Source organism: Pungitius pungitius, chromosome 12 (assembly GCF_949316345.1).
Source record: "Pungitius pungitius chromosome 12, fPunPun2.1, whole genome shotgun sequence".
Classification (NCBI taxonomy): domain Eukaryota; kingdom Metazoa; phylum Chordata; class Actinopteri; order Perciformes; family Gasterosteidae; genus Pungitius; species Pungitius pungitius.
The window spans coordinates 18570377-18589054 of record NC_084911.1 but is presented as its reverse complement, the minus strand read 5'-3'; the positions used below and the strand labels follow the sequence as shown (position 1 = coordinate 18589054).

The following is an 18678-nucleotide window of genomic DNA, read 5'->3' as shown; positions in this document are numbered from 1 at the left end:
GTGTGGTGGCTGGGAGCGATTTGTAGTCACACACCCTGAACATTTTGTAATATTTGGAATTATGCGACTTCTGACAGTAAAAGTTAGAACCAGGTCTTATTTTTTAAATTTTGCATTTGGCCATTCAAATTAATTCAAATCCAAGGTTGTAATATAAGTGAGAAATATAAATGATTTTTTACAGTCAGGGAGTCTCAGTTAAATCAAAATGAAAAATATATATTAGAACTAACCTACTTAACTATAACTATCATTTGCCGTTGAACTTTCAGTCACATCACATGATCTTCATCAGCAAATTTCAGTTTATTTGGTTATTATTTCAGTCTCTGAGCACTTCAAGGACTCGTCCATGTCGGGATAGATTGTTTCACCAAACTGTATTTCGGGGCGAGAGGGAAGCTGTAAACTGTGCATCAAGGCCTTTTAAGTCATTGTTGTGTTTAGTTAGAAATGGCTCCAGTCGATTCCTTATATTGTTTGATTTTTCATCTGTATGCCATGAGACAAGCCAGAGACAATTTCTACATTGTGGTGAATTAGGTTTATAACCAAATTCTGGTTCGGCTTGGAATCCACCATGTAGCCCGCTGATATTGTACTTCCCCCTTGTGGCTAAAAACTGAAGCGTTTGCACCCAAGACAAAGATTGCCTCTAAAGCTACAACAGAGGTGACAACTCAGTGTCTGGAATTAAAATCACATTTATTTGTTTTGCTCTTGGAGTTGATTCACGTAAAACTCTTGTGTACACCGAGTTCCTTTCCTCGAATGCATCTTTTTCTTCTCAAATCGTCAACGTCGTCCCATCTTCTGCACACACACACGTACACGCAGACATACTGGAGAGACAGACACACACACACACACACACACACACACACACACACACGCACCAGTTACACCGGCTGAGTCTTGTTCAGGTAACCTTGAGGGGAACTCCAGTGCACCGGACTGAGGGCCTCTGCTTCCCCCCCGTGTGGAGGCAGCGGAGGGTCCCGTCTCTGTGCACAAAGCGCCCCCCCCCCCCTTTAAAAAGGCCCTGCGTGTTAGAGTCCCGCCACACTGGGACGCGAGGATCGCGTCAGAACGCCGTCGACTCTCTTCTCCGGCGCGACAGCTCGGAGAGACTTCGAATTCAAAAAAAGGACTTGAACTGCAGATACAGAAATGTACAGAGCCATACAAAATACGGAGCATCAAAAGGTTGAAATCAAACCACGATAATTAAGATCACTTTTTTTTTTTTTTTTTTTTAAATCTACCTCGCTAACAGAACTGCCGATGGCTCTACTAGCCTCGACAGTTTCTTAAGTACATGTAGTTATATAGTGTGTATCTATACTCCATAAAGGGGTTTGGGGGCAGCATCTCTAGGACTGCCAGCATACACAGACCCCCTTTTAGGTAGTGCTTCAGTTCTGGGTTGATGTCATCGCACTCAATGTCCCAAAGACACCGGTCAGACGGGCTCCTGTGATTGGACCGTTGGGTTTCCGTTGGCGTTTACCAGGAACGCTCTAAACCCGGCGTCACCGCCACAGGTCCCTCAAAGCGGCTCCGGGCGTCTTTGCCGCGCGGAGAGCGCAGCGCCGCCTGTTGGCGCTGTTCGGTGCGTCTTTCGGGCGAGGAGGAACTCGGGGAACTCCATGGCTGTGCAGAGTTTCCTCCACCACCAGGTCCAATGTAAACAGCTTTTACAGAGACGAGGAAGTAAACAAGAGTCTTTGGCACATCCCGACACGCGATGACAGATGCTGATTACATCACGCACCGACAGGGGCCCACGTTTAGTCCAATTTGAGCTAACACAAACCAACACACACACACACACACACACACTGTGTGCGCTGGTGTAAAGGTGCACCGCTGACCTATTTCCAAAAACATTCCAAAGTTTTACTTTAGCTTTAAAATGACCAAGCTGACCACATTCAGATGCATAATAATAAATAAATAATAGCTTGGATTGAACTGGGAAAAAAAAAAAAAGAAGAAAGAAATGTCATCACTGAATGGAGAGAATGGGAACCTGGCCCTGACATTAGCTACGACCTGTAGTACAAACATCATGAAATGATACAGTAACACGGGGCACGTGTCTGATTGTGTAGGAAGGTGTGCATGTAAGGTTTTAGTAGGTGCTTTAAGCTACATTCAAGCAAAATGTATATTTTGGGGGAAAATAAGTACATTGTAAAGTCAACAAGGGGGGGGGGGGAGCTGCTTCCACGTCTGGCTCCTTAAACCAATGGGAAACAGTCGTTTATTGAAACCGCGGCCATTTGGAATGGGCGTTTCAGTAAGTGCCGAGTGACAACGTCACCATTCAAAGTGCCTGTTTTAACACCTGGTGTCACCACATGTTTGGGGTCTCGACCAAAGGAGACTGCCGTGATTACAAATGTCATTGAGTCTCAGTCGGGGTCTTTAGGTGAGGGGCCCGGCGGGGGCCCCCGGGGCATGTCGATGGAAGTGCCATCCGTCCCAACAGGGCACGGTTCACAAAGGGAAAAAAGGGGGGCAAAACTGCATGAGACGTGGGGGGGGGGGGGGGAGCTGGATAAAAGGGCTACATTAACCCTTTAGTCAGCAGGTGACTGGAGGGACAGAAGTACAGCAAATGTCTGCGTCCACACCGGGACATTCAATAGAAACAAGGCAGTCACAAAACACTATTTCAGCTCTCCTCGCGAGCTTCGTTCCCCGGGTAACGGGACTCAGTAACAGTCTAGAAAGCCGCTTCAAAAAGGTGCTTGGGGGGCTCGGGGGGGCTCTTTGGAGGGCTAACGATCCTCGCTCAACAACACTCCGACGGCCGAAAGAAGCGGATGGACACAGAGATATTTGTAAAAAAAAAAAGGTGCGGAAGGGCACAAAAAAACAAAACAAAAAAGAGGATCTAATTGACAGTGACGAGTTGCAGCTCACACTGTCTGGGTGGGGAGGGGGGGGACAGAAGGTGGAGATAAGGTGGGCTGCTCCTCTGAGACAGATAAAACCGCTGTGGCAGAGAGCGGCTCAGCACACCGCGTCACGGGGGGCGTGGCGGAGCGGGCAGGCGGGGTGGAGGCGGTACTGGAGGTGGAGGTGGAGGCCGGGGCCGAGGCCTGGACCGGGGGCGCGGCAGCCACCGGAGAAGGGGCCCCGGCGGGTGCAGCGGGGGCCGCTTTGGGCGCCGCTGCCTTGTTGTAGTTCATCTTGAGGATGTGCTGCTGGAGGTGTCGGATCCAGTCCTCCTGCACCGACAGCGGCCCGTGGAACTCCACCTCGCAGAATCTGACGCAGCAAGAACACAACCACGCCAAAATATTAAAAGAGGAAATTATGCAAAAAGGATTCCATGGACGTGAAGAAATCAAGTACAAACTGGCGGTTTTAAGCTCGGCGCCGGTTCTGTTCAAACCTGCAGTGCTATCAGGACTTAAGCTCTCCTAGCTGTCGCCTGAAAATCCCAAATGATTCAGGATCCTCAATGTAGCGCATTAGACGCCAAAAACGGGAGTGCGGCTCAGCAGCGGATGGGGGTGGGGGATTACGGGGGGGGTCTATTTAAATTTAGCAGTTCTATCAACGCTGCTGTCCCTGAAAAGTCTTAAAGTGGCCCTGAAACTTCTCCTCTCAGTTCACGCTGCTCTTAAAAACCCACAGGTTTCACTCACCGGCACTTCAGGGTGTAGAACTTGCCCACCAGTTTGACCAGTGGGTAGGAGGGCGGTTTGGGCACCAGGGCGGGTACGGTGCCCGTGCGGGGGGGCTTGGGGGGGCTCTCTGTCCCGTCTGGGAAGGACGGGTGCTTCATGGGCCGACGCTCATAACCTTAGGGGGATGAGAGGGGGGATGAGAGGGGGGGGGGGGTGCAAATTAGAGCCAAGCCAATACTTCAGTGTGTCATAATGCAAGCCTATTTGATGGCCAAAGGTAAACCCAGTACGCCGTCTCCCTGACGTACCTCGGGGCAGGCGGACGTTCAGCTCGCTGCGGGCCACCTGCGGTTGGAGCGGGAGGCCGCCGGAGAACCGCGACGGGCTGGGACTGCCGCTGCCGGGCCTCAGCGGGGCGGCGTCCCCCTCGGCCGTCCTGGAGGAGCCCAGAACCTCGCGGCTCAGCGGCCGCACCAGGCTCACAGCCAGAGACGAAGACCACTGGGAGGAGGAGGAGGAGGAGGAGGAGGAGGAGCAGGCGGCGGCGGCCTTCTGTGATGAGACGGGGAGGATATGATCAGAGCCCGTTGACGCAGTGAGAGGTGAGCTGCTCTTCTGGAAGAGGGACAGACATGAGTTTTCTAATCAGCATTATGTCGAACAGGAGACACTTGTGCTGCTGTAATTACCATGATACTAAATTAAACATAACTAGATGTACTAGTAAGGTCATTATGAGGCCAAAATATTCCTTTATATATATGTTTTATGTAACGCATTTGTATGTATATACATGTAAATAGCAGTGGTGCATTTCTTTAATTGGGATTTATCTATTTATAGATTTAATCTATTTTTAGATTTAAGTTTTAAATAGACTGGTTTCTACATTTGAAAGCTCCACTGACAGCATGTCAGTTACTCACAGGACAGGGATCTCTGAAGGTCTGACCCACTCAGGTGTTTTCACCTGTCTCCTGATCGACCCTCACAGTGGTTCTTAATCAGCTGCTGTTCAAATATAACATTTTTTATGGATATTTGGATATTCTTGGACCACTTTGGTCTTTCTTGAACATGACAATGAGCTCACGGTTCTCCAGTGGCCTCCTCGGTCCCCACATTTCAACCCACTAGAGCTCCTTTGGGATGTGGTGGAACGGGAGGTTTGCATCATAGATGAGAGTGATGCTCTCATGTCAATATGGAATAAAAACCCCTGAGGAATGTTTCACCTTGAAAGTAACCTCGAAGAATTAACGCAGTTCTGAAGGCAAAAGAGGCTCCAACCTTTTACCAGCAAGGTGGACCTAATAAAGTGGCCGCTGAGCGTGTTTTGGGGTACAATCAATCATTCTTTCTCGCTCGTAGGTTTTTCTATTTATCTATGGTCCACACAATATCAGAAAATGCCGTTTCCCTGAAGCCTGAATTCAACAGCCTTAAATTCATTGTTCGGTTAAACCCTCAGAATATTAGGTTTGCTGCAACAAAGAAAGTAGCCTGTCCACGCCACTGAGATACTGGAACTGGGGGGATATTTAGTTAGGGTTTTGTTTGCCTGACGGATGATTACGCGGATTAATTAATTAGCAAAAGAGTCGCTGGTTTAGTTTTTGTTGATTGGCTAATCAATTAATGGTCCATGATAAGTCCATTTCAAATCAGCAGAGCCAGACACACAGCCTGGGTGGGCTCATATCACGGTTTGCAATGACTACAAGGACACATGAAAGGTGATCCATTCTGTATGTGTGTCACATCACAGCTTGAGGAAAAAAGGTGCGACAGTGACGCAAATGCACCAAAAAATAATTCAAGGGGGAGGGGGGGGGGGGGAGAAAGAAAAGGAAGAAACACGAAGGTTTTCTCCCATCCAGCGCATGCCATAATTTATCTGAGGATGAAACATAAGCTGCCAGGCACCCTGGTTACTATGGCAACAATCAAGTCAATGAGCTGAGTTGCTCTGGCATCCGTCCCCACAGTGATTTTTGCAGGGCGTAAAGACACAAGGGTCTACAGTAAGGCCCCCGAGCTGTTAGACAACACGTCTCTGAAGCATTCCAAGACACAAAATATCTGTCGCACCACCAGCTGCGGAGCGTTAGATCTTTGAGCGAGATGCCTGATCAAAGACACCGGGGGGAAAGAGAGTATGTCAGAGATGTAGCACAGTAGTGATCTAGTGTTGTATCGCCGCAGACAAGGGGAGGGGGGGGGCACATGTTCTTCTTCTGCTATTTTACACATTTTCGCTTAAAAACACTTTGTTTAAGGGTTAAAGGAAGGAAAAATAATCTGACACTGTGCCCATTCACGCCAGTTATCACGCTTAGTTATCACGCTCAAATACACCACCAGCAGCTGGCTGCCTGGACTCACCTTCTTGAGGGTGGAGCGGTTGCCCTGCATGTAGCTGCGATGCATCTCCAGCACCTTCTGCGGCCTGCTGCGCATCCAGGCGCTCAGCGTCTCAATGGGGGACCCATTCACGCACCACTCCGTCACGCCGAACTGCCTGAGGTGGGCTCGCGCGTGGCTGGCCAGGGCCTTGCGGTTCTCAAAGTAGAAGCCGCACAGCTCGCAACTGGGATCTGAAATTTACGATGAATCAGATATTGTGTCTTAAGGAACGTAATCAGCTCTCAACAGAGGGGGGGGGGGGTGTATAAGAAACACTAGTTCACCCTGGTGCCCGTGCTTGTCCGGGGAAGGTTTTCGCTTGAAGGAGAAATCGTGCGGCAGCGGCGAGAAAGCCTTGAGCTGATGTGGCGGTGACTTGGCGGTCTCCGCCGGCTGAGCATCCTCAGACAGAGGCCTCTTCCCCAGAGGGGAGAGCCTGAAATACTTCCCCGCGGGCTGGGTGGCGGACGCGGACCCCAGGCCCTGCTTGTGGAGCCTGGTCCCCGACTGCAGCAAGCTGAGCGGAGACTTGCGGAACTTGGAGGACTGGTAGCCGGAAACACCCAAACCCTCCGTGTTCTCCCACAGGGGACTGCTGGCCCCCTGGAGCGACTCCTTCTTCACCCCCTGCTGAGAGGAGGCGCCCATCCCTCTCTTGTGCATGACCTCCCTCAGGGTGTCGATGGGCGATCCGTTGACGGTCCACTCGGTGATGCCCATCTGGCGCAGGTGGGAGCGCGCGTGGCTGGAGAGGCCTTTGCGGTTCTCGAAGTACTCCCCGCAGAACTCGCAACGGATGTCCCTTGTGGGCTCCACCTCCTGGGCCATGGCTACGGAAAGACCAGAGGGAGAGGGTCAACGAAACGACAGAGACGAAGATCACAGTCAGAGAGCATCAAAAGACCAGCATTACTGGTAAACAGGTTCTGCAAACGTGCTAGAGAAACCCTGGAGGGGGGTCATAGAGTCCAGGTTACCCAAGTTGAGGGGGAACACGCCGTCCGAGCCGCTCCAACCGCAGTTAAGAGCTTTGGCGGAGAAACCGGCGGATCTCTCCGTGGCTCCCGGCGCCGTGACCTCAAGCTGCACCGGCTCAGGCTTCAGCTTGAGGATCAGCCCTCCGGCGGGCGTCAGCGATGCCGGGCTCGATTTCGACGGCAGGGCCTGGGGAGGACTGGAGGGGCGGGCAAAGGCGAAGGGTAGGCGGCCGAGGAGGGTGGAGGAGGGGGAGGAGGAGGAGGACGGGGACGAGGTGGGCCGAGGCGAACGAGGGGGTCCCGGAGAGGACGGGGGCGGGGTTTTGAGAGGTTTCAGAGGAAGAGCGCAAGGCAGGCCCCGCCTTTTGATGATCTCCCTCAGGGTGTCGATGGGCGATCCGTTGACGGTCCACTCGGTGATGCCCATCTGGCGCAGGTGGGAGCGCGCGTGGCTGGAGAGGCCTTTGCGGTTCTCGAAGTACTCCCCGCAGAACTCGCAGCCTATTTCCTTTGGTGGTTCACCTGGGAGGGTTAGAGAAGTGAACAGAAATTAGCCCCACATCTGGTCAGGAAACACCTAGCCTGTGAAAGCACACTCACTGTGCGGAAGGGCCATGAGCTCGCCACTACTCAGGCGGAAGACCCTCATGGAGGAGGACTTGAGACGCTTGGCGGGGGGGCCGAGGAGAGACGGGGCGGAGGAAGAGGTAGCTTTTGGCGTGGACCCGCCGGCGGCCGTGGTCACCTTGCAGAGCGGGGACGAAGGGGAGGAGAGGCTGAGCAGGGAGCGCTTTGGGGCGGGGAGCGCTCCGGCTTTGTGCTTGAAGTCGTCCGTGTCGATGAGCTGGTTCAGCAGGTCGATGGGAGAGCCCTTAGATTCAGAGTACTCCACCCCGAAGTGCCGCAGGTGGGCCCGCGCGTGGCTGGACAGACCCTTCCGTGTCTCGAACCAGGCGCCGCACAGCTGACAGACGATGTCCTTGTTGGGGTCCACCCCCAGGGCTGCACGGGAGGAAGGAAGAACCAAACTTAGACAACGGACTTTGGAACGTTTCAGGATGCCGCAAGAGGCACTTACTGAGGTTGAGAGGAGCGTCATTCTCCTGCGGCGCCCACAGGGGCTTGGTCGTGACTTTGGAGGAGAGGCTGGGGGTCAAGCCTTTCATTCCCCCAGCCTTGTGGTCCGGGGAGCGCAAGGGGGAGGACACGGGCAGCAGAGAGGAAATGGGGGCCTTCCTCACGACTGAGGGCTGGGAGCCGGAGCGAGGGGGTGAGGGCGAGGCACCGGGGGAAGGTGACGGCGTGGCGGAAGGAGACGGTGGCAGTGGTTTCGCCGCTTTGCCCAGGATGGCGATGGGGACGGCGTTGTCGTCAAAGTCCATGTCTCCTATCTCCTCATCCTTGTGAGGGACCGAGGACCTCTTGGCGGAAAGGAGCTCCGTGGGAGAAATCGGTCCGTCCGCGTGGGGTTCCTTGGCGATCTGGTAGAGCAGGTCGATCGGCGCCCCGCTGCTCTCCGAGACGCCGACGCCCAGCTGCCGCAGGTGAGAGCGGGCGTGGCTGGACAGCCCGCGTCTGGTCTCGAACTGGGCTCCGCACAGCGCGCACTTCAAGTCTGCGAAGGAGGCGAGAGCCGCTGGTGAGACATCGCCAAACAAGCCTCGGTTCAACGCAAGGTCACAAAAGACACAGAGTTTGCAAAGTAACAGCAGGTGGTTCCTGCGCCTCTCAGAGTTACCTCACTTACACGTACACCCCCCCCCCCCTCAGTATGCAGCAACTCCGGCCAGGTGATAAGAACTGCTCTCATTAGCTCCTAACACACATTTGTGCACCTGCAGATCGCCCCCGGGATCACCCGCTCCTCAACCCTGACCCGGGGTCAGTTTTACAATCTCCCCACTGACAAACCCAATCCCCTGTCAACACTCTGGGGTCAGCGGCAACCTTTTTTTTCCCCTCCTCACCCCTGGAGTCTGCATCTTCCCCTGGAGAGAGGCCGCCCGAGTCCACGCTGCACGGCCCGGCTTTCCGCGTCCGGCTGGAGCTCAGATCCTCATCATCATCATCGTCGTCCTCAGCCGCTTCCTCCTCCTCACCTGGGACATTACAGGCAATAATAATAAAACACCTAGAAGTTCTCTATAGGAGAAACACGAATGTGTAAGCAGGGAAATATCCACTGATAATTCAAATTCATGTAATATGAGCGCTTTGTAACGTCTACAAAAAAAAGAAAAAAAGTAATAGCTGTACTACTGTCGAAACAAACGTGGCAGACCCAGTTCACTCCGCAGTCGGACATTCCTTGCAACGAAAAAAAGTGCCATTTTATGCGACAAAACGGCGTAAATCCGAGCAGACGCGGAGCCAGACGAGGCTTTTTGTCTGGTGGGCGGCTCTGCGCGTGTCGCGTCGTCCCCTGACTGTAAAAGAGCGACGTGACACCTCGCCGCGCAGCGTTACAACACCGTCCATTTGGGGGTGGAAACAATGACACGCACAGGCGGGACGGGGTTCTGGGTGGATCGGGTCAGAGCCGCGACCCGCCGACGGGGAGTCCACGCAGGGCGACACGAGCCAAACAGAGGGGAAAGTCATACTTCGGTTATACTTCGTTAAACGGGATAAGTTGGAATACTGGCTTACAAAGTTAACATTTTTCCATGTCCCCCCCCCCCCCCAAAAAAAAATGACATGCGTGAATCGGTGCACTTGGAAGCACAGCGTGTCCTCAAAAATCAAAGCAAAAGTAAAATGGCGAGGATTGGGCAACTGTAGGTGATTTTACAGATCCTGCAGCATTGGATGTACTGGACGTCATCCCCGACGTGCACAAGAAGGAGAGAAAATAACCCACAGACGAAGAAACACAACAAAAAAAAACCTGTAACGACAATCCCCACAATCATTACTGTTTATCCGCGGGGGCAAAAACGGGAAACACCCCCGAACCAAAACAATGAGCCCGAGTCACGGGCTACCTGCGCGACACCGGCTCCCCTGCACTAAAGTCTCGCATCATGATGATGATGATGATGATGAATGTCTTTTTCCTCTCTAATGGCTGAATGTCTGGCTACGAGGTGACAGATGATGCGGCGCGGAACGCGCGCGGCGACTTGTCGGGAAAAGGGGCGCGCGGGCGCGCGGGGGTCTCGGCGCGCGGTACTCACCGGTCCGGACCCGCAGTGCATCGGACTCCCCGGCAGCCGAAGTCAGACGGGGTTTTTTTCCGCCATTGTTTGGGTCTACGGGGAGGTGGAAGCAGCCATTTTGCCCCCATATGCACCGCTAAACTAAGGCGTGACCAATCGAGTGGAGGCGGAGGTTGGGATGAAATGCACCGAGTGCCACATCTACCACGGGGTATCGGTGACACCCTCACTATCTCTCTCTTTCTCTCTCTCTCTACCTCCCTCTCTCTCACACACACACACACACACACACACCGTTTCTCCCTCCGCTTCGGCTGCTTTTCTCACAGCCACCATCCTGCTTCAAACACTTGACCCATTTGCACAGCGGTGTCACCAGGGTGAAGGCACTTTTTATTCAGAGGCATAAAGCAAACGGCCAGTTGCACTTAAAACGAAAGCGTTTCAACTTTTTAAGCATTTCATTTTTCCCACTGCTCTGTGCATTTGTGACATTCACCTCGAACCCCCCAGGCATCATTACAAAGGTCACCTCAGCCCAAAGTTCGGCACCCAGCTTTATGGACGGATGGGTCAATAATGACAACTCACCTCCACTCTGCTCCAACCCGTCCTCCTCCTTCAGGCGTTGGGGAGACGCTGAAGGCGACACATCTGAACCGCCCGTGCTCTGCTTCCTCTCGCTTGCGTCCCCCTCCAACTTTACCTCAACGATTCCCACCCCTTCCTCCTTCTCCTCTTCCTCCTCCTCCTCCTCCTCCTCCGAGGAGCCTGTGCTCCGGGGGGGAGCCGTGGGGACGGCGAGGTCGGGCCTGCTGGAGAACAGCTCCCTCAGGATGTGGATCGGCGAGATGGTGACGTCCCAGTTGGTGATGCCAAAGTCCCGGAGGTGGGCCCTGGCGTGGCTGGACAGGCCGGCCCGGGTGTCGAAGCCGGCGCTGCAGAACTCGCAGTGCATCACGCTGAATGTTTCCGGGTCAAAGTTGGCAACTGTGGATGAAGGGGGGTGGGCACATGTTAAGACATGTGACACAATGTGCAGTACAGCTGTAAGGTGACTCGTCCATAGATATATATAAAGGCTAGGAAACGGAGTCGAGCGCTCATAACATTGTGTTGGTAGTGATAAGAGTTCTTTAAATATCCATAACTTTTCAATTTTCAAAGCGACTTTTTAACGGTTTGTTATGACACTGCATACATAATATGAATAATTATGTTATGTTCTAAAAAATAGAATAATGTTGTAAAATAGGTACTAGCTAAAATTTCAACTTTAGGAATCAGGAAACGTTTATTGCCATTATATGTTAGACATACATGGAATTTGGTGCATGACAGCAGACAATAATGGACAACAGACAACGTAGTGCAGCTAAAAGATCAAAATTAAATTAAAATATAATAAAATATATGCTATGGGTTAGTACGCTGAAGCTATGGGTTAGTAAGTTGAGAAATAAAGATACAATTAAAAATAAAGTGCATCAGCTAAAGAGAAAGTGGCAAATATACAGCAAGAAATGCTGCATGTTGAAATCCCCACTCTGTACAGTATTTATGACACTGCATACTTGTGAATAATTATAACCATGGGTTTTCATATGAAAATGATATTAAACAGAATATTATTCAGAGGTGTGCAGTGTCATAACAACATCTCTGACGTTTATAACAAACCAAACCGTTAAAAAATCGGTTGAAAATAGAGCAAGTTATTATTATCTAAAGTACATGCACCACGTCCAACAGCTATTATGAATTATGTCATCAACTACAGCATATATTGCTATAGATAGATTTTGTGCATCCGTCGTCCCCTGAGAATAAATCATGCTGTTGTTTCACTTTGATGACCACTTTGGCTCTTTAATAAGATGACTAGTTTATGACCAAATACCTGAAAAAAACAGCTCAACTAAACTAAGTTCCTCCGGTTTTCTTGTTCTGCTTATCATCTTGCGAATACTCTGATTCACAGGGAACACGTGACAACTTGTTGGTAACCAGATATCAGAGAGTGAGAACTTTACACTTTAGCTGTAACAGGCCTTCGAGAGAATAATGGTATAACATAGCTAACATACAGGTGGCTAATGGCAGGGTCATTGTGCCCAGCACGTGTTAAAACCAAGACAACACAAACAGATTGTCGGGCCTCTAGAATCTCTACACAGCCTTGAGAGATGAACACTGCAAGCCACTGACCTTTTTTCTTCTTCTTCTGATAGGAGTACTTCCTCTCAATCGCATTGACTTCCTCGGGGGATATGAAGTGACGCACATTGTAGCTGACGCCCACTCGGTTCAGGTGGCCCCTCACGTGATTGGCCAGCCCGATGCCATTATGAAACCGATCAGGGCAGTAGGGACACTTCCTCTCCACGCTCTTGAACGCCTCAGAGTCCCCGTCGGTCTCGTCCAGGTCTTCATCCAAGAAGCCTTCCGAGAGGAGACGTCGCACGTGTTCCTCGTCAATGCCGCCGCCGCCGTCGTGGTCTTCGCTGTCAGTCTCCAGAGGAGCAACGGTGACCCGGTTGCTCTTCCTCAGAAAGAAAGCCTTTCCCTCCTTCTCCACCTCCGGCTGGTCTTCGTCTTTCCCACACTTCTCAGTGGGAAGCGATAAGATGGTGCTTTGCTGTGCTGAGCAGTCCTCTATCAAGACAAAAAAATACATAATCTCTTCTGAATGGAGAGAATAAACATTATATTTGAATTTTAATGAATGCAATGTGCATCTTAGGTTTTGGGTGAGTCTTGAAGTCTGGCCTATGTCAGCATACTGTTTGCATGCAATGAAGTAATCCGATTATTTCCGCGTTTATGTGTTTACTCTTTTAGGTCATGTGACTACGCTAACAGCCAGTTTTCTGCTACGGACCTATGCTAATTCATACAAAAGCTTAAATCAACATTTGCATTCATGTGCAGTTGTGTTCAGGCCACCATGAAAATGGAAGTCCAACTTTCACTGTATTTTTCTCACCAATTTTGGTCTCCACCAGCACAAATATATGGCTTTTTAGCAAACTAGTTGCTAACATCTCACTCATGTGTTGGGCAGAGTTTGAAAAGTATTTTTCGATAAAAACAAACGCCTGATGTCATCTAGAAAGGACACTATGCCAAACTAAACCGAAAAGAGATGCTAAAATATTCCAAAGAGCAAAGAGGAACTGCAAGGAGAAGTAATTACTCTATTTGTCATGGGTCACCTTCCACATGGTCATTTGATCAATTTCCAACGCTAAATTTTAAATTACTACAGCTAATTTATTTTCAGTTCTACTTCCAAACAAGGCCGATGACGTATATATGCAACTTAACATTAGAGTGTCTGGTCCGACGTTGCGTCTCACCTGTGCTGTGCCGTTTCACTCCAACAGGTGAGTCTAAATGCTCAGTGTCAAGCTCTGCGCTCTGCTCTTCTTCTTCTTCTTGACTCCCTGTCAGCTCGCCATCCTCCAGAAAGTTGGCCAGATTAGTCCAAGTCTTCCCTCTTCTTCTGAATCTCGGGTTCTCAAAGCGCTTGAAGACCACCTGGCTCACAGGGAGAGCTGCAGCGCCACCTGGCATTGCGTTGCCATCAGAGGCAGTGGCCTCTTGCTGGCTCTCGCATTGAGATGCATTGTGCAAGGATCCCGACCCACAGAGACGGTCAGAAGTGACGGCAGGTTTTGAAATCGGAGAACCCACCTTTGAACTTGAGCGCTTGCCAGTCTCATCGGTCAGCGCCCCACTGATGGAGAACTGCGTTGGGTGAATACGTTTCTGGTGGTTCTTCATCACAGATTGACTGGAGGTCAGGAAGGCACAATGAGCACAGGCCAGGGAAGTGGATGGCAAACACAACGCTGGACCTGTTTTTTTTCTGTTGTGGGTCTTGGTGTGATTGGCCAGTGCCTGGGAAGTTCTTGTGCTGAAGTTACACTTTGTGCAGATGAAGCGGCGGCGGCCGGCGGAAACACTTCGGGCTGGAGCCGGGCTTCGCAGCGATTTCAGGGGAGAAGCAACCGAGTGGCCAACGGCCTGGTCTGGTGTCGAAACTGGGGCCGGGGAAAGTTGCTGAGACGTGAATCTCTCCGTGTCATCTGAGCACGTAGGCTTCACCATCTCACCGTCCTGGTTCAGTTTCTCGATCTCTTCAAAGATCTTTAAACGAGACTCTTGGTGCCTCCTGTGGTGGTCGGCCAGCGCGGGCCGACTCTGCAGGTTCCATCCACACTCGACGCACCGAAATCCGCAGCCCTTTCCGGAACGCCGGCCGCCCGCTGCGGTACTCTGACAGTGCTCAACTATGTGCTGCTGAAGGTGCACCTGCTTCTTGAAGTAAATGCTACATTCCACACACGTGAAGATTTCTTTACCCGACCCTTCTTCCACGTCTTCATTGTCCCCTCTCCCTGCAAACTTTGCGGGCTCCTCCACCGCTGCCTTTCCGGCGACAAACTCCTCGAAATTGTACTCCCCTGCGGCTCGATCCAGCTGTGCCGTCTCAGCGGTTTGGGATTTTTGAGGACTTGCATGCACGCTCCTGCCGGCCACAGGCGATGTGCGCTCCGAGGTGCCATGTCCGGAGAAGGGCCTGAACAGCACCCTCTTCTTCCGGCACCGCTGAATGAATGTGCAGTGAGCCCAGGGAGCGGGAGGGGGACTCTCCGCGTCAGAGTCTCCAGGGAAGGTGTACACATCTTTCTCAAGCTCCTTGGTTTCATTTCCCCTGGGCCCCTCTTCTCCCTCACTGTGGCCCCTCTCCTCCTCCTCCTCCTCCTCCTCCTCCATAGGGCAACAGTCCTTTAGTTTTCCTTTGGACAGAAACAGCTCAGACACATTCCACCCGTCGCTGTCTGCCACTGCAAAGAGAAAACGTAGCAGTTATGAATGGAAGACCTCAAGAATGCAGGTCGATCTGGCTTTCGGCCTTGTGGTACTCACAGTCTGCCGGGCCGGGCCGAGGCGCATTTTGCTCTTCCGTCTTCGCGCTCTCGCGGTCGCCGCCGTGCGCCTCCGTCGCAGTAGACCATGGTATTTTTTCAGGTCCTTGGTCTTCTTGATTATCAAGCCTTGGTTGCGTCAGAAAGGGGAAAATAGTTGTATGACATTTCATAACAAGGGTAAGCAGCAGCTCTGCCTAAAACAATTCCAAATAATAGACAATGTGCCAGCTCTTTTTTCTCAGAGGCTGTCGTTTTTTCTGCAAATGATTGGGTTTTTTAGCAGGAAGAAAACTCACTCAAATGCTGATACATCCACCCAAAAAAAGCAAAGTGTATGTATTTGTCCCCCATAATTTCAATCCATCCAAGATTTTGTATTTCAATGGAATCAAGAAATCGTGATAGAAACCGCTGCAAAAGTTAGGTTTTTTTTGTTACTATTAAATTAATCTGCAACTATTTTGCCAAATTGACAACACACCAAATACAAGTTAATACACTATCCATTTGATTCTTACAGGAGTATACAAAGCCATGTGGTTACCTCCAATATACACATGACTCATTTAATACAGCGGGTTAAATAAGTAGTAAACAGGACACCATTTGAGTTGACAGGGAATATTCACCGGATGTCGGTAACAACCCACGTAATCGATACATACAAACGAAACAAATGAGTTCAGAAATGAAGTTGTAATATGTAATATGCAATGACAGAGAAAAGGTATTGAACAAGAAAGTGACGGGTTGGTTTCTTCTCTTTTTTCCCCATGGAAGGGTTTTTCTTGTGCCAATTTGAGGGTTTCTGGACAGAGGATGTCGCATGTGTACAGCTTGAAAAGCCCTCTGAGGCAAATTCGTGATTTTGGGATATACAAAATAAAATGAATTGAGCTGCATAAAGGCTTGCAGCTGAAATCTATAAACCATAAACAAAAAGTTGTCTCGTTACCAAGGTTTCACACAGGTGACATCTCAAAATGGGTAAAAACAAAGAGCGCTCGTAGGACCTTTGCAACCTTGTTGTTGCAAAACATACAGAGGGCATTGCTTACAGAAGGATTTCTAAACTTCTGAATGTTCCAGCAAGCACTGTTGAGGCCAGAATCCAGAAGTGGAAAGAACACCATTTCACCATAAAACCAACCACGGCCACGTGCTCGTCGCAAGATTTCTGACTGGGGAGTGAAAAGAATGCTCAGAGGAGTTTCCTGAGATTCAAGGACCCACTTGTGGAAAGTTACGGAATGACCTCAATTTAGCCGGTCCGATTGTTTTAAAGAAAACAATAAGTAATGCCCTCCGCCGCCGTGACCCGTGTGAAGGCTCACCACGCAGGACCGCATGACGAAGAAGAAGCTTGTTGGAAGTTGGCTTCACCACATTTAGGAGAATAGTGTGGTATTTGTTCATTTTTATGTATGGATTACGTGGGCTGATACCATCATGGTGAACATCAATAGCACCTTTAGAAAAATATTTTGAAAAATTGTGACCTGTTCAACTGTGAGTTGTTGTGATAGAGGATGTTTATATTGAAACAACTATTTAGACCTCCAGAGGAATAAAAACGTCACCAAATTCTAAGTGCCTGAGTACATGGGGGGGAAACAAAAGCTAATCAAATTGGACAGTAGGAGTACTGAAGCTTTATATCTTCTTCACTTCCTTGCCGAGGTGTCAACACCATCAGCTGAGCTTAGGACCAACGACGCAAATACCCCGACGAGCCCTCTCTCTGTGTCTGGAGGTTTGTTCTGAGCTGACATCCCTGCCCTTCCTCCTCCTCCTCCTCCTCCTCCTCCTTCTCCTCCTCCTCCTCTTCCTTGTACTCCACCTCCTCACCTGAGTCCAGAAGAAGGGGATCCCGGGCTGTGAGCAGCCAGACCGTGAGGGTTAGAAAAGTGCTGTAGCTCCTCCTCTGACACACAACAGCACACAAAACACACAACCACAGCAACATCACCTCACAGTTACATCGCACACATATCGAAGATACAGTGCGGGAGACTTCTGACTACATTCACACTGAATCAACATTGAGAACAATTAGTGATGGGGGGGGGGGGGGGGGGGGGAACGATGATAGGACGACCGATGGCATTGTGTGTTTAGCTGCTACTTTTAATTACGAGCATCCCAGTAGAAATGAGAGCACGTGTTACCATCTAGTGTTTCTCTCTCAGAGTCAGAGTCCCAGCTCAGGGAGGAAGGAAAGGCTGAGGACGTTGGCCCCCTCTGTGCGCTCCTCCCTGGGCCTGCGCCGGGCCGAGAGCCCTGGTTCTCCCCGGGGCCTTCATCTCCGGCCCCCGCCGCCCACGAGCGCCTGGCACACATCGGGCCGTCTCTCACATGTGGAGAACGTGAAGACTGGAGGGCGACAGCAAAACAACAACGGGAAGAAATACAGTCGGACGGGCAGGACCGGCGGCAACCAACGATGGCGAGCTGCGACCAGGTCTTACCTGCGAGGTGCATCCGGGGGAGGCGGGGTTTTGTGCTGAGGTGGACGAAGCGGGGTCATAGCTGGTCCCTGGGGTTAGGGGTCCCTCTGGCTCCATAGTCCCCCCCCCCCCCCCCCAGAGAGCAGTATGGGTTCCCACTGGTGACCAGCTGTCCTACATTGTGCAGCCTCGTCTTCTTCTGGAATGCGTGCACACACACACACACACACGCACACACACACACGGCAGATCAAAGTTTCTCACCGCTCATCCTTAATACTCACAGACCAGACCTGACACAGACTGGAGCAGATTGTGAGAGTAGAATAAATAATGACATGTATGGAAGTGTCAGAATCTGTCCTCAGTATTTTTTTGTATTTTGGGGGGGGGGGGCAACTGCAGGTTTTTAGACCGTGGCCTATTTTCACAACATGTCTGCTCTTAAAGAATGAAGTAGGGCGCTCAGCTGGTTACATAAATAAATGGCCCATGTCCTCTCCTTGCGGCCCCCTCCACCTCTCCCCCCCCCAAAAAGAAAAACATAGCAGGAAAATGCCCGGGTACATCAGGGCGTCCCAACGGGCTGGTCTCTGCTGCTCCTGAGGACGCGGCGGGTATCGATCCAGTCGGTGAATATTACAACAACGCATCCGCGCACTTGGTCGTTTAAACGCCCAGAACCTGCGGGATTATTCTTGTTGTGTGTGTGTGTGTGCGCGCGCGCGCGTGCGCACATACTCACTGAATCCGGCCTGGTTTGCGGGTCGCGGTAGAAAGAAAAAAAAGGCTGTCTCGTTCACGCACCGCTCGTCATAGTTCTTGTGGTCGGAGCCGAGGCTTTCACGCCCCTGACACGATGCTCGCCGCGGGGTGGCGTGGACCGCTCCCACCGGGGACCAACTTGTCCCTGCGAGCCGCCGCTCAGCTTTTCGCACGGACCCCTCGAAGATGCAGGACGGTGGACTCCATGTTATTCGGCTCACGGGCACGCTGCGTACGTAAGAAACGTCGGCGGGGAGGGCGACGGGGAAAGAGTTTCCGAGTCGGAATGGGTTGTTTAAGTTCAACTTTTTTTGCTTTGCTTCCCCCCCCCCGCTGTGCCTCGA

At 51.2% G+C, this 18678-nt stretch overlaps 1 protein-coding gene across 3 annotated transcripts; it reads right to left on the bottom strand.

The window, feature by feature from the left end:
• Window positions 1-686: 686 nt before the first annotated feature.
• wizb (WIZ zinc finger b) lies at window positions 687-18506 on the bottom strand. 3 transcript variants are annotated; one of them, XM_037477015.2, is made up of 17 exons: window positions 18315-18506; window positions 17591-17768; window positions 17291-17495; window positions 16971-17046; window positions 15121-15248; window positions 13545-15038; window positions 12394-12840; window positions 10777-11175; window positions 8995-9126; window positions 8106-8642; window positions 7628-8029; window positions 7028-7549; window positions 6335-6880; window positions 6030-6241; window positions 3953-4259; window positions 3663-3819; window positions 687-3279 (listed from the first exon to the last, which is right to left on the bottom strand). In XM_037477015.2, exons 2-17 carry the CDS (start codon window positions 17684-17686, stop codon window positions 2928-2930), a joined length of 6012 nt encoding a protein of 2003 aa, XP_037332912.2. In that variant the 5' UTR covers window positions 17687-17768; window positions 18315-18506; the 3' UTR covers window positions 687-2927. The 3 variants fall into 3 exon arrangements, with proteins under 3 accessions (XP_037332912.2, XP_037332915.2, XP_037332913.2); XM_037477018.2 differs by having other exon boundaries at window positions 3953-4196; XM_037477016.2 differs by having other exon boundaries at window positions 17591-17765.
• Between the last annotated feature and the right edge of the window lie 172 nt (window positions 18507-18678).

Coding starts and splice junctions, on each gene's coding strand:
- wizb (XM_037477015.2), bottom strand. CDS start 17,686: ATGGAGCCAGAGGGACCCCTAACCCCAGGGACCAGCTATGACCCCGCT. Junction 15,039..15,120: donor TCGGCCCGGCCCGGCAGACT/GTGAGTACCACA, acceptor TTCTCTTTGCAG/TGGCAGACAGCGACGGGTGG. Junction 7,550..7,627: donor GCTCATGGCCCTTCCGCACA/GTGAGTGTGCTT, acceptor TAACCCTCCCAG/GTGAACCACCAAAGGAAATA.